At 46.3% G+C, this 14,965-nt stretch overlaps 1 protein-coding gene and 1 long non-coding RNA gene across 15 annotated transcripts in view; both read right to left on the bottom strand.

Annotated features, from left to right (window-relative positions):
* Positions 1-7,144, bottom strand: part of SPG11 (SPG11, spatacsin vesicle trafficking associated) — a 107,551-nt gene extending 100,407 nt beyond the window's left edge. For 4 of the 14 annotated variants that reach the window (XR_002345138.1, XR_002345136.1, XM_021096462.1 and 1 more), the window contains exons 1-13: positions 7,029-7,138; positions 6,701-6,791; positions 5,862-6,094; positions 5,193-5,273; positions 4,387-4,529; positions 3,833-3,910; positions 3,458-3,599; positions 2,101-2,221; positions 1,907-2,004; positions 1,646-1,699; positions 1,412-1,545; positions 1,020-1,179; positions 408-548 (exon numbers count right to left, since the gene is read on the bottom strand). Coding sequence is in view for 12 of the 14 variants with exons in the window: in XM_021096462.1 (XP_020952121.1) it covers positions 408-548; positions 1,020-1,179; positions 1,412-1,545; positions 1,646-1,699; positions 1,907-2,004; positions 2,101-2,221; positions 3,458-3,599; positions 3,833-3,910; positions 4,387-4,529; positions 5,193-5,273; positions 5,862-6,094; positions 6,701-6,743 (1,428 nt within the window). In the remaining 2 variants the exon portion in view is untranslated. Of the gene's footprint in view, positions 1-407; positions 549-1,019; positions 1,180-1,411; positions 1,546-1,645; positions 1,700-1,906; positions 2,005-2,100; positions 2,222-3,457; positions 3,600-3,832; positions 3,911-4,386; positions 4,530-5,192; positions 5,274-5,861; positions 6,095-6,700; positions 6,792-6,936; positions 6,956-7,028 lie in introns of those variants that run through there. The other 10 variants (XM_021096475.1, XM_021096483.1, XM_021096391.1 and 7 more) reach the window with 9 other exon arrangements.
* Positions 7,661-13,078, bottom strand: LOC110261210. Its single transcript, XR_002345158.1, has 3 exons — positions 12,169-13,078; positions 11,533-11,662; positions 7,661-7,686 (listed from the first exon to the last, which is right to left on the bottom strand). It is a non-coding gene; the product is annotated as an uncharacterized LOC110261210 (long non-coding RNA).

Here is a 14,965-nt window from a genome sequence, read left to right as displayed (position 1 = left end):
TTTGGAGATTCCCAGGCTAGGGGTCAAATCGGAGCCGTAGCCACCAGCCTACGCCAGAGCCACAGCAACGTGGGATCTGAGCCGTGTCTGCAACCTACACCACAGCTCACGGAAATGCCGGATCCCCAACCCACTGAGCAAGGCCAGGGAACCTCATGGTTCCTAGTCAGATTCGTTAACCACTGCGCCACGACAGTAACTTCCCATGTAGGTGATTTATAAACACACACGGAGGTGGTATGGTTCAGAATATTTCTCAGTAAAAAGGATTTACTATCAAAAAGGTTTGTTGACATCTACTCTAGATACGACAGCAGCACGGCATCACAGAGGTGTTGAAAAAGCAGAGCATGGGCCCCACTCCAGAGAGCACCTGTTGAAAGACAGGGGCCTCCCAGATGTGTTACCTGATTCTGAAGCACCACAGTGACCGGCCGCTCTGAGCAGCCAGGTGGTAGCTCCATGAGGCCCTGAAGTCCTTGGAGGAGTTCTTGGAATGTCAAGTGACTGATACATTTGCTCAGAGGGTTGAATAACAGTTGCAAGGCCTGCAAGAAGGTCAGAAATTACCTCTCTCAGACTCATGATAACTTCACCTCCAGCCTCTTTCCTTGCTGACCTTCCTCTAACCCCTTCCTCATTAGGTTACTTACCAGACACCACACTCCGGTGTCTCCATCCCTAACACCGGTCCTTCAGTTCCCACTCGTTCTAGGATGCCTTCCCCTAAGCTAAGTACTGTGGGGCTCAGCACTTAACACGGAGCTTGATCTTCTCAATCATCTAGAGCTCACTCATACCTATGCAACTGTATAGCAATGGGTTCTCCTTGGCTCATTGTGCCTGAAGGTGATCAGCTGTTCCTGCGATGGTTTGTTCTGTAATTCCCTCCCCTACCAAGTATTCTTTCTGGCTTCTTTAGGGTTGCAGAGAGGAGTAAGAGAAGAAACAGCCTGGAGGAAGAAACACCCCTAACCCGTCCACAAAACCCTCCTTTCCTCCACTCAATGCCACAGTACCTGATCAGCCACATCCCTCCTGACCAGGAAAGGCAGATGGCGGGTGATGGTCAGAAGAAGGCTGACAGCTCGATCTTGGGGCAGGAAGGGGAGCAGCCGGGCCACTAGGGCTTTGCCTTTCCTGATGGAGAGCACCTGGAGGAAGCCATCTGCTGCTTCCCTACAGATGACAGAGGGGAGCATTGCAAGACTCTACAGAGCAAAGTTCTACATGCCAGAAGGAGAGGCAGAAACTATTGTCTTTTTGGCGCCCCCAAGACAGAAGGAAGTTCCCGGGCCAGGGAGCAAACCTGAGTTATAGCAGTGACAATGCCTAACTTTTAAGCCATAGGCCACCAGGGAACTCCTTAGCCTTTCCTTCCTGGGCCCAGGTGTGACCCTCTCACACTTACTCCAGATCATTCTGCTCATGGGTCTTTAAGGCCTGGAAGAGCTTCTCAGCCTGGTTGCTCTGCTGCTCAGGGTCACAGGGCTGTGAAGTCACATCCTTCTGGCCCTCTTCTATCTCTAGTAACTGAAGGAACATCTGGGAATTTGAGCATGGGGAGAGAGGTAGAAGGGGTCAAGGTGAGTATATGCTATTCTCAAGGGAGGTAAGGAACTCAGCACTAAGGCTGACCTCTTACCTTCTCAATCCGGTACAACACCTGAAGCCTCTGACTTCCTGCGGCTCCTGTCTCCTAGAGAAAGTCCCTGGCTGTAAGCCACACCTCTGCAGCAGCCCCCCAAGCCTACACCAGCTAGAAAATGAGCTGGAAAGGCTAGACTACTCAGTCTGACACCTCTTCTTCCTCACCTTAGGTCACAGTCTGAACTCAAACCTAAATGCTCTAGGCCTCGCTCCAAAACGGGAGAGAGAAAAGGCTGCAGGAAGAAAACACTCCTACCTGCTCTTGAGTTCCGTGGGGCACAGCATCAATAGCTCGGCGAGGGCTGAAACACGTCGAAACAGCTACCTGACCCAGGGAACCCTTGATTCGAACCACTACACAAAAGAAGCCAGGCAGTCACATGGCCTCTTCTTTCCACCTCTGGCCACCCAGATGGCCTGTCCAACCCGGCAGCTCAGCCCCAGTCCTACCTGACTCATAGGTTTCAGCCTTCTGAATATAAGGTGTGACCAGCTTGAGGGACTCAACCTTGGTCTTCCGCCCAAACCGCTCTTCCTCTGCCTGCTTCTTCTCTAGTTTCTGATAATATTCCTGAGAGTCCATGGAAGAGATGTGTCCACACTCATCTGTGGAACTTGGAGTAAGGTTCTCCAGTGCATCCTCCTAACACACCTTTGCCAAGAGCGTTCATTCCAGAAATGCTCCTGGCACCTTAGGCCCCTTCTAGCAGCCATGCTAAAGCATCTTAGGCACCCTGGGCCTCATGGCATGTATCTTGGCATCCCCATCCTAAGGACTTGAAGAGGTAGTATCAGATCTGATGCAAAGGCAGAGAGCAAAGCAGGGAGCCAGGATGCCAACGTGTCCCAGTGTCTGCAACCTTCCTGCATTCATTATACCATGTTACACATGAGACACCCCTACCCTCTCCCTCCCTGTTTTAGTTTGCTGAGCCTACCTGTGCTCTCTGAAATCAGACTTATCTGGTAGCACAAAGACCATTAGCAGCTTGAAGCACAAAGAAAGTATTCCTGTCAATTGGCATCTAGGACAGTTCTACACCTGTTAAGTTTTTGGTTTTTTTTTTTTTTTCCTTTTTTCTTTTTTCTTTTTTTTTCTTCGGGCTGCACCTTGCAACACCTTGATGTGGGATCTCAGCTCCCAGAGCAGGGATTGCCAGGCTGCAGTGGTGAATGTGCAGAATCTTACCAATAGACCGCCAGGGAACTCCCAGAAGGAGAAGAGTTTGGAAGCCTGGTGCAAACAAAGGAAGAAACTACTATCCAGAAGAAGGAGCTAAAAGGTGGGAACCTTGACAGGGGCCTCTGGAGTTGAATGTAGGCAATTCATAAACTCATGGACAAAGGGCAGATAGGAAGCAGGCAGAAAGGAGTCCCAAAGCCTGCCAGCATGTGTTCAAGAAATTTGAACCCCACCGCTTATTACTTCTTTTGTGTTTTAGATCTTAAAAAGTAAAAGTAGATGGATATTTAAAACAAGTCATTTCCAAGACAAACCAAAGTGTACCCACATGAGAAAGTCCTCATTTGAAGACTGAAGAGGGGAAATGCCTGGCAAAGGATGGAGACAAAAACCTCAGAGTGTGTTTGGGGAATCATAAATAATCCCATTTGGCTGAAATGTAGGAGTAGAAGAGGAAGGAGTTTGGAAATCAGCTGTAGAAATACAGCCCCCATCTGTTAGCAATCATCTCTCCCACCTGAAGGCACATGGCCCTGGTGAGCTGAAGGGAGAATCTCTGAGGACGCATGAAGTCAGGCCCACTTGATCCCAAGATCAGAGGTTGTGCAGGGCCCCTGGGCTCACCTGGTAGTAATAGTCATCCAGGCGGGGGTTCTCACTCTGCAGCTGAACCATCTGCACTTTTACCACCCAGTCCTTCTCTTTTTGGCTCATGAGGTTAGCATAAGGGTCTGGCTGCTGAGACCAAGGCTCCTTGGCTGGGGAACTTCAAGCCAGGCCAAGTGTCCTGTTAGAATTTAAACCCCTCCAACAGCAAACTCTCCAAGAAGTGGTGAGCAGGGAGCAGGATGTCAAGAAGGATGGGAGGGAGTGCAGAGGTGGGCCACTGTATGGGAGGCTTTGCTGGCAGGGCTATGGGGAAGGCATCCCAGAAGAAGGAACAAGGGAACTCAGCATGCAGGGGGCTCCCCCAAACCCTAATTCTCCTCTAAGCTTTACCTTGGTGGTTGACTAGATTGCTGCTGCTTCAAGATCCGCTGGTGCTGAGGGTGGAGCTGGGTCAGATGACTGGGAAAACTTAGAGAGAAACATGGGCTGTGTGGGAGGGTGCGCTCAGCCTCCCACCTACCCCACCTTCATCTCTTTAGCCTCTGGGAACCTTGCTGGACATCTGTGGGACCCTACCTGCTCATGGGCCTGTCCAACACCAGCCTCGTGAAGCATCACTGTCCTAGCTCAGCAGGGCCTTCCCCTCTCTAGCACATGTTTCCCTGAAACTTGACTGCAAGAAATCCTGACACACAGAAAACCATTTGGCCTGGAGATCAGGACTTCTGAGTCCTAGTCTAAGTTCTGCCATGCCAGCTGACCTCAGATTAGTCCCTGGGCTTCCATGTCCTCTGTGAGGTGAAGGGATTGGACTTTACCTCACACCTATCTCAGTGAGTATTTCTGGTGGCGGCTGGAAGAGTGGTAGTCACGTCTCCTCTGCCACTACCTCCCGAGACTTCTGGAGAAGAGCTCAGCTCATTCTGGACTTTGGGGGCCAGTACCTGAGCCTAAGGGGCCACGAGGTCGATGGGCTGCCGAGGAGAGGTGGGTCTGGCGAGGGCAGTGGAGGTCCAAAGTACTTGGTGGGAGAGCTGGCACTGGGAAAGGCAGGCTGGAAGGGAAGTGGCACCAGGTAGTCCGGAGTCTGGGAGAGGAATTTAGGGTCTGGGAGAAGGGCATCTCTGCCAAGAGAAGTCTGCTTTTGTGCTGACTGCCTTTCTGCCCCTCTACCCTCACCTGCCTTTTCCTTCAAGAACCTCACCTAACGTTTTGCTGTCCTGAGGCCCCTGGTGAGGGCACCAGACCTGGATCTTGCTCTCACTTCCAAAAGGTGTGTCACATCCCAGGGAGCATCTCCTCAGTCCCTAACCAAGTGGGGGCCTGTGTTTTCCTACTGTGTGTGGGTCAACTCCCCTCCCTTTCCACCAGGTCTTATCTCAGACCTTGTCTTCAGCCACTGGGGCAAAACTCATGTGTCTCTTTTGGGACTCGTCTGGAGCCCTCCTCGGCCACAAATCCCTGGGCCCTGTGGTGCTCATGTGTTGAGATATCCTCAAAGATGGAAGTAGGATCTAGTCTGTCCTTTTCTTAGGAAGGCCTGCTGTCCCAGGATCACCTCTGTTGTTTACCGAGTTTCTCTGCATGATGGGAGACTCCCTACTTCCATACCCACACCTTGCTTTGGGTGCTAAATCTCCAGAGGGAGGTCAAGAGCAGACTGCATGTCATCTTAAGAAGGGTCAGGCTGCATACCACTCTTCAGCACCCAGTCTTTCTCTCACACAGGGTGCAGACTGGATTGACTCACCTGCCACTGAAAGTGCAAGGAGGCAGGTGACATCCCCAGGACACCAGAGGCCTTGATTCCAGGGGAGCTGAGAAGACCTTTCTGGAATGGGAGGGAGGAAAACCCAGGCTCCAATGAGCCCCTGTGGCATCTCCTCCATTCACCTGTGTTGGTGGGGGGAGGGAAGCAGCAAGACCAAGCATCTCCAATACCCAGGACCGAGGCAGCCTGGCTTTCCCTCAGATTCAATTAACAGGGTCAGGACCCTCTCCTTCCACTGAAGGGAAGCAAGGCTGGCCTCTTAAAATTTAAGTTGAAGCAGGGTCTGAGTAAGTCCATTTCTACCTGGGAATCTTTGCGTTTCTTCCCCTGCTGTAGGAATCCAAGGGAATAATTACCAGACATGGACTGCAAAGACACATGGGCCCAGAACCAAAGATGACTCGCTTTCCTCACCAAGAGCAGGGCCAGCATCTCTGGGTGATGCACAGCCTGCTAGGACCTGGATTCGAGGTGAGGGCAGCAATAGAAACTAAGCAGGAGACAGAAAGCAAGAAGGAGGGTAAGGAGAGCCTCTCTCTGGGCTTCAAGCCTGAAATAGAAACTGTTCATCCAGAAGCCGGTAGAAAGTGGTGGGGAAGAGGAGAGGGGTGGGTAGCTACAGCCAGCTGTCCCCTGCTGCCATGGTACCTGGGTGTTATGGACAGCGCTGAGGACAGCTGGATCTCCAAGGTCATTCTCTCCTTCCTCCTCCTCCACTTCCTCCTCCTCCTCGAGGTCTGAGGCAAGATCTGGATCCTGTTTCTCCTCCTTCTTCTCGTCTTCATTTGGTTCCTCTTTCTCCAAATGGGAGGCAGAAACCAATTCTACCTCAAGAGCCAAGGGGCCATAGGCCCTGCCTGGGCCTCGCTTTATGTGGGGGCCTGAGGAGGAAGTAGACTGGGCTTCAGTTTCAAGGAGTCTGGTCTAGAGAGGAAGCTTCTTTGTAGCACTTCTGTTCACAAGCCCTTTCCAGCACTCACTTCAAACATAGGCACCAGTTCTCAGAGTTTAACTCAGCCTCGCTACCCCAGGGGGCCCCTAACCACCCCCAACCAGAGCACAGGGAACCCGGCAGGTGCCAATCCCCTTCTCTGTCTGCACCCCCTCTTCCACTCTCTCATTGGTACCACCACAGGCTCCACCTGCTCACCCCACTCACAGCCCTTTTCAGGCCTCTCTAATCAAAAAAGTTCCAGCTGTCCCAACTCAGGGCAACTTAACCCTAGACTACCATGTGTTTTACATATATATGTTCATTTAACTCTCACAACAACCATACAAGGTTGGTATTAATTCTTTCTCTCTGAAGGTGAGGAAAACAAGGCCCATAAAAGTGATCTCAGTCACTTCACTCAGCATCATGTAGCTAATAACGAAAAAAACTTGCAATCTGGATCCCAAAGCCATGTCTATCCCGAGAACCAGACCGGCAAACCTCCTCATTCCTGGGCTTTGAATCAGATAACACAGCCACTTGGTGATACTACCTTGAAGGTATTTCATCCTTGCAGGCTGGAGGACGTGCTCCATGGCTGTTTCCTCTGGTGAGAGAGCACTGCTAGCCTCTGGAAGGTCAACCTGGGACAGAAAGAGACCCAGAGACCCTGTTCTCACCCAAACCGCCAATGTCTCTCTCCAGTAAGGATGTCAGAGGAGTTTTGGCTCTGATCTAAAGGGGCAGGATCCCTGGCTCTCAGAGTGCCCCAAACCCCCACCCTCTGACCTCATTAGCTCATCTCTAAGAAGCTGTCCTGCAAAGGACAGCAGAAATGAGTAACCAGGATGGGAGTGGAGAAGAAGCACTTCCACAGTCACCTCCAGCCTGAATCTGTGCACAGTGAGGGGGCTCACAGCTGCCTGGTTGCAAACACCCACCCCAGGACTGTGACTGTCCCTCCTGCCCAGTTTACCCCCTGGCAGCCTGGGCTGAAGCAGGCTTGCCGCCCCTGCCTTTAAAATTCCCAGCCCCTCCCCTGCTCCTGTTAAAGGGCCAGCATCCCCAACATCTTGGTAGAAATGTCAGAACAGAATCTTAGGATTAAAAAAAAAACCTTGAAAGGGCAAGAGGATTAAAGTGCATTTTTAACCTTCCAGGGTTGTGAGTTCAGCTTATTGAGATCGATATTTGGGGACAGATGTCTTAAAAGAGGGTCCCTGTTTTCCACACTCTTAATAGGAATTATGTGAGGGTCTGTTCTCTTTATTCCTAAATTTTGTCCCATTAAGTTAGATGGGAAATCCCTGGGTGGATCTTGAGGCGATTACCTAGCAGCCAAGGTCTCAGTGCTTAAAGGCAGGACACCTGTGGGTCTCTGCGGTCCACCTAGTTAGCTTGCCCTCCACTGTGTCCTGTGAGTTTAAGCCTGCTATCCACTCCCACTGACGAGGGACCCCTGTGAATACAGAAGATAAAAACACTCTGGCTTGAGTTATACAGATAAACCCATACCTTTCTGGCTGCTGCAGTGGAAAACTGGTTCAGAAGTTCAGGAGTATAATGAAAGGGAAACAACAACAAAACAAGCACATCAGGACCAATTGTAGCAAAACCTGAGACCCTTGTGAGCCTGATCAAGGCCTTCAGTGATCCTGGGTTTGGTGCCCCAATCCTGTGTTCACCTGAACCACACATGGCTTTTTTTTTTTTTAATTTTAATTATATATATATATATATATATATTATATATATATATATATATATATATTAGGTAAATTCAATTCTTTTTTTTCTTTTACTCAATGAATTTATTACATTTGTAGTTGTACAATGATCATCACAATCCAGTTTTATAGGATTTCCATCCCACAACCCCAGCACATACCCCCAACCCCCAAACTGTCTCCTTTGGAGACCATAAGTTTTTCCAAGCCTATGAATCAGTATCTGTTCTGCAAAGAAGTTCAGTCTGTCCTTTTTTCAGATTCCACATGTCAGTGAAAGCATTTGATGTTGGTGTTTCATTGTATGGGCTGACCTCACTTTGCATGATAATTTCTAGGTCCATCCATGTTGCTAAAAATGCCAGTATTTCATTCCTTTTAATGGCTGAGTAATATTCCATTGTGTATATGTACCATCTTCTTGATCTACTCCTCTGTTGATGGACATTTAGGTTGTTTCCATGTCTTGGCTCACACATGGCTTTGTAGAACTTCTGGATGAAACTGAAAATGAAGCTAATTCTCTACACCAGAAATCCAAATTAGGGTCCCTTTTTTTTCCTTTTTCATCTATTTGGGGCTGCACCCAAGGCATATGGAAGTTCCCAGGCTAGGAGTCTAATCAGAACTGCAGCTGGTAATCTATACCACAGTCATAGCAACATGGGATTTGAGCTGTGTCTCAGACCTACACCACAGCTCATGGCCACACTGGATCCTTAGCCCACTGAGCGGAGCCAGGGATCGAACCTGCATCCTCATGGATACTAGTCAGGTTTGTTACTGCTGAGCCACAATGGGAAATCCCCATGTTAGGGTCCTATCCTCAGGGTTATGGATCCATGATTCTTGGTGCCTCTAAAGAAAAATATTCCTTTTTTTTTTTTTTTTGTCTTTTTGCCATTTTTTGGGCCACTCCTGTGGCATATGGAGGTTCCCAGGCTAGGGGCTGAATCAGAGCTGTAGCCACCAGCCTATGCCAGAGCCACAGCAATGCCAGATCCAAGCCGCATCTACAACATACATCACAGCTCACGGCAGCGCCGGATCCTTAACCTACTGAGCAAGGCCAGGGATGGAACCCACAACCTCATGGTTCCTAGTCAGATTTGCTAACCACTGAGCCACGATGGGAACTCCAAGAAAAATATTCTTTTCAAAAGTTTTGCTATAGGTCATAACAATATGGTTGAGGGAAAATTTTTAAGTACCTGCGAGTTCCTGAAACTCTTTTCAGGTAGCTGAGTTGGGTTCAGGCCTTTTTGGTAATGTTGTTCAGCTATTTTTTTCTCAAAACTTCCTAATAATTTACCCTGGTATTATTATTGAAAGGGCCAAATTGTGACTTTCATTGTTCCAGCAGTGACTTATCAGACTGTTATAGAGACCAGGTGTTAGGAGATTCTATTGCTGCAGGCAGAGTTTCATTCTCAAGGAACTTTCTGTACCAACTAGTAGCACAGCAGGTGGACTAAGGCCCAGTCTGCCAGATCACAGCCCTCTCTTGGCTGTTTGAAGTGTCACTTGAGATGTGTAGAGGCTTTTGTAAAAGTCCCCTACCCTTGCTTGAATTCTTACATGTCTATTGATCCTTTATGTTTCCTAGGTTTATGCCAAGTTTAAGCCAAGGCTGGGCTAACCTTGGGGTACAGCAGTGAATGAGACAGTGGCACCCACGGCCTATAGAACTTCCCAGAACGGAATAAGAAGTACAGAAAGCTTAATAGGATTTTTGGATCAGATAAAATATATCTTAGGAAGTTCCCATTTTTGCTCAGCAGAAAAGAACCTGACTAGTATCCATGAGGACGAGGGTTAAATCCCTGGCCTTGTTCAGTGGGTTAAGGATCTGGCATTGCCTCAAGATGATGTGTAGGTCGCAGATGGTGCTTGGATCTGTCATGGCTGTGGCTGTGGCCGGCAGCTGTAGCTTCGATTAGATCCCTAGTCTGGGAACATCCATATGCTGCAGGTGTAGCCCTAAAAAGCAAAAGAAAAAAAAAAAAGATATGTTAGAAATGTTTACATTTGCTGAATAAAACACCTAAGGGCTGTTCCACATTTATGGGTAGATTTTTAATCCACTATTTCAGGGTCTTTAATGGTTGTAGATCTATTCTGGTTGTCAGTTTTTTTCTTGAGACTGTCTTGTCCTCTAGTCTTGTCTTCTAGTAACATTCCACTTCTTATAAGTTTTCAGATTTATTGGTATAAAGTCGTTCATAGTAGAAGAGTATTTTTAAAATCCAGGCTATATCTGTACTTTGTCCTCCTTTCTATTTCTAACACTATTTACATATTTTTCTAACACTATTTATATATATCACCTTCTTTTTCTTCTTTCCAGAGTTTATAAGTCTTTTCAAAACACCATACATAGTCAGGGTTTCCACAGGAAATAGAAAGTACACTCAAGTTGAGTACTTTTTTTTTTTTTCTGTCTTTTTGCTATTTCTTTCGGCCGCTCCCGCGGCATATGGAGGTTCCCAGGCTAGGGGTCGAATTGGAGCTGTAGCCCCCGGCCTACGCCAGAGCCACAGCAACGCGGGATCGATCCTCGTCTGCAACCTACACCACAGCTCACGGCAACGCCGGATCGTTAACCCACTGAGCAAGGGCAGGGACCGAACCCGCAACCTCATGGTTCCTAGTCGGATTTGTTAACCACTGCGCCACGATGGGAACTCCTCAAGTTGAGTACTTTTAATCAAAGTAAATTTTTTAAAGATAGAATTTTAATAAAAGGATATTTATAAGTGTATATAAAGAATACGGTATGATCATAAGGAAGAGTATGGTCCCCTGGGACTAGTAGTTATAGTTGGTTGTTAGCACTTTGGGGCAAGAGCCAGAGGATAGAGCCGTTACCAGAACCTGGAGACAGAAGGCTGCCTGGCTGGCAGGTAACTTCAACACCTGCATCCTATGGGCTCCAGTGACAGTCCTCTCCTCTAAGGGATATCCTTTTTCTCTGAGGTCTGGAATCTGTTCCTCCTCTTGCCTCTTGAGACCTAGGTGTGGTAAAGTTTCCTCACTCTCGCTAGTCCTTGGGTGCTTCACATTCTTTTTTTTCTTTTTTTGTCTTTTTGCCATTTCTTGGGCAGCTCTTGCAGCATATGGACGTTCTTAGGCTAGTCGTCCAATTGGAGCTGTAGCCACCGGCCTACACCACAGCTCATGGCAACACCGGATCCTTAACCCACTGAGCAAGGCCAGGGATCAAACCCGCAACCTCATGCTTCCTAGTCAGATTCGTTAACCACTGAACCATGACGGGAACTGGGGGTGCTTCACATTCTTAATGCATTTCCCTTAACCCTGCTCACAGCTTGGTAGGTAGTCTCTTCCCCAAACTCTCCTCAATTATCCCACTTGAATGTGCTGTTTGCTTCCTGTCAGGATCCTGACTGACTATCTCCACCACCAGCCTGCTGAGCCATTCTGTTCTTGTTCTTGTTCAACTTCTTCTCTCATCCATCAGTCATTGGCGAGCCTAAAACATAACACCACTGGCCTCAAATCCCCTACGCACAGTCTCATCTCTGACTCTCAGCAGTCCACCTCACCCCTTATGTTACTGAGAAAATAGAGACCACTGGGGCTGGTCTACTTAAATTTCTACTTGGAAGAAATGCATATGACCCACAGGCCTCCTTACCTCCTTCTGCTGGTGGGGTGTCCCTCCTGCTTTCCAGTCCAGCCTCTCTTCTGGGATGCTATACCTTCAGCCACCTCAGGCCAGCTCCTCTCCTCTGTGTCTTCAGCCTCTCCATTTTCCCCTCTTTCTTCTGTTAGCAAAGAATAGAAATAACAGGATAAGTTCATTCTTAAAAACAAAATTACTTCTTTTTGCAGCCCCAGAGGGGCAAAACAAAATTACTTTCTTGTTTTTGTTTCTTATTTTAACTGCCCCTTATCCCTCCCTCTCCCACCTAACAACCTAAGCCTATTTCCTCAAGGCATACCCTTCCTTCAACCATTGCTCTCTGGCTCTGACTCCATCATATTGGAGGCCCTAGCAGATACAATGGACTTAATCCCTAAGTCTCCCAACTCTCTTTATAGAACACTGACAATTTTTCAACCTTATGTTAGTATTCTGCAAACACACCATCACGACAGGACCCTTACCACAACTTCTATCCATAAGTCACCTCTAAAAACCTCTTGGATTAAAAGAAAAAAAATATGTAGAACTATCAGTATCCATTACTCCTCAGAAATCATTTTCAATACTCTTCTGAATTACTGGTCATTCCTCAACTAAGTGCAAATGACATGTTTCAGTCCTTACCTCAGCAGAAGTCTCCTGTGGCTTTTGACCCCAGCCTCTTTACTTCTCTATTCTCCCACAGCTTCCTGACACTTCATTCTCCTGGTCCTTCTTGACTTCTTGGGTCGTCTTTCTTTGGCCCCGTTTCTGCTCTGCTCATCTTCTTCCCTTTACACAAATAACCACTTCCTCACACCTCTTCCCCACACATCTTCCCTTTCTCTTCTGTCAAATATTCTTCATCAGCAGGTCCCCTGAAATTGTATAGATGTCTGTGTGATTTTTAACATGTGCATTTTTTTCTTTTTTCTTTTAAAGTTTCTGGACGTTGGATTGAACCTGAATCCCAGCAGTGACAATACTGAATCCTTAACCACTAGGCCACCAGGGAACTCCAGCAGGTGCAAATTTCTGGAAAGACAGTCTAGAGCTTTCATCACATTCTCAAAATGATCAAGAATCCCTCTAAAAGTCCTGCGCAGCTGGGTATCCCTCATCCACTCACATTTTCCTACCACCCATATGCCGATGACTGACAGATCTGACACCTCCCAACTTAAGGCACCTCAATGGTTTTCATCCCCCATCCTTTACATAAGGCATAATCCTCCATCAGATCACATGCTGATGGACTCTCCAGCCTTCTGTTTTCAAGTTTCCTGACTTCTAGTTTGGGTTTCAGAAATAGTGACCTGCTTCTGTTTGTGTGGGGAGAACAGGATCAGACAGAGCCTTCTCTCATTATCACTTTGCACCTGGATGTCTCTCCCTGCCTCGGGCACCCCTCACCCTTGGCCTGAGAGTTATATTTAGTTATTGATTAAAGGAACTTCCTTTCTGCTATCTTTTCTTTTTAAAATTTTTGATTGAAGTATAGTTTATTTAAAATGTTTTGTCAATCTCTGCTGTATCCACTATCTTTCCAATGAGGTTAAATCTGTATTTTCTAGCAGGTAATATACCATTCACTATATCACACAAGCTAAATAAATTTGTGAAGAAAGAATTATTTTAATTAGAAGGTGACTTCAGATGCTTGACTGAACTGTTTTATTCTAATATTCTAAATATTTGAATGAAGAGAAGACACCTCAGCTGTGGCCTTACCTCCTCCAGGAAGACTTCTCAGACACCCTCCTCCGTTCCAGGCCAGATGCACTACCCTTCTTTTGTGTACTCTTTGTCCCTTATAGCTTTTTCTCATTGTACCTACCACACTGAGTGCTAATTCTGATTCTGAATTCGTCACTCCCATTTGAGAACAGAGATGTGTCTTCATCGTTCTGCCTTCAGCACTTAACACAGTATCAACAACAGAGTAGGTTCTCAGTAAGTGTTAATGAGCTGAACTTAGGTGAACAAAAATGGTCCTTCCCTGAAAAGTCTTATCAGATAGGGTTTCTTGTCTGTCCCCTGGGTGTGTCTACCCAGGCTACTGTCCACATTGCTCCCAAGAAGTGCCTTTCTAAGAAAACAAACCTTATGATCTCTAAGCCAGAAATCATAAAAGAAAGGCCATTCTTCTCCTTCCAGTGGGCCTGGATTTTCTGGCTGTTTGATGAGCCCACCTCAGAAAACTGCTGACTGGGCTTCCCTGAGGTATGACCTGACTCATTTGAGATTTAACCTATTCCTATTTTCTTCCCACTTCAATATCCTTCTTTTTCTTTCTGTTCAAGAATTTCATTTTTCTTATGCCTAACAATGATACAGGCATCTGTGCTTTCGGTTGGTCTTTTCAATGGGGACTTATTGAGGTAAAATTGACATAAAGTCTACAATTTAATAAGTTCTACTACACGTACACACCTGAGAAACCATCATCATACTCAAGATAATGGACATATCCATCACCCCAAAGTTTTCTTATGCTTCTGATGCTCCTTCCATCCCCTGGAAACCAACCATCTGGTTCTGTTACATAGATTCATCTGCATTATCTAGAGATTTAAATAAAAAGAACCACACAGCATGTACTCTCTTTTGCCTTGCTCTGTTTTTCAGTCTGAGTATTTCATCCATGTTACTGTGTGTATCAATAGTTCATTCCTTGTTTATTGCTGATAGTATTCCATTGAATAGATTGCTACCAGTATGTGTTTATCCATTTGCCTGATGGAAGTTTTGATTGTTTCTAGTTTCTGGTTATTACCAATGAAGCTGCCTTTTAAAAAACTTCTTTAAGTTTTCTAAAAATTAAAAAAAATTAATTGAGTATAGTTTATTTACAAAGTTTTCTTAGTTTCTGAGAATTCTTTCTCAGATTTCTTTTCCCATATAGGTTATTACAGAATACTGAGTAGAGTTCCCTGTGCTGTGTAGTAAGCAGGTCCTTGCTGCTTATCTATTTCCAATAAAGCTACTTTGAACTTTGTGAACAAATCTTTGTATAGACATACATTTTCATTTTCTCTTGGGTAATACCTAGAATGGCGTGGTTGGGTCGAATGACCAAGTATGTTAAAATTTTTTTCTTTTAAAAAACTGTCAAACTAATCAATTGTACTTCAATCAACTTTTTTTCTTAATTAAAAAAAAGCTAAAACTGGGAATTCCTTTCATGACTTGGCAGTTAATGAATCCAACTAGTATCCATGAGGATGAGGGTTCGAGGATGTAGGTCACAGATGCGGCTTGGAGCCTGCGTTACTGTGGCTGTGGTGCAGGCTGGTAGCTAAATCTCTGATGTAGCTACATCCCTAGCCTGGGAACCTCCATATGCCTAGTACAGCCCTAGAAAGACAAAAATAAATAAATAAATAAATAAATAAATATATATATATATATATGTGTGTATATATATATATATATATATGTG

Source organism: Sus scrofa, chromosome 1 (genome assembly GCF_000003025.6).
Source record: "Sus scrofa isolate TJ Tabasco breed Duroc chromosome 1, Sscrofa11.1, whole genome shotgun sequence".
NCBI classification, from domain to species: Eukaryota; Metazoa; Chordata; class Mammalia; order Artiodactyla; family Suidae; genus Sus; species Sus scrofa.
This window is presented reverse-complemented; position numbering and strand designations above follow the sequence as displayed.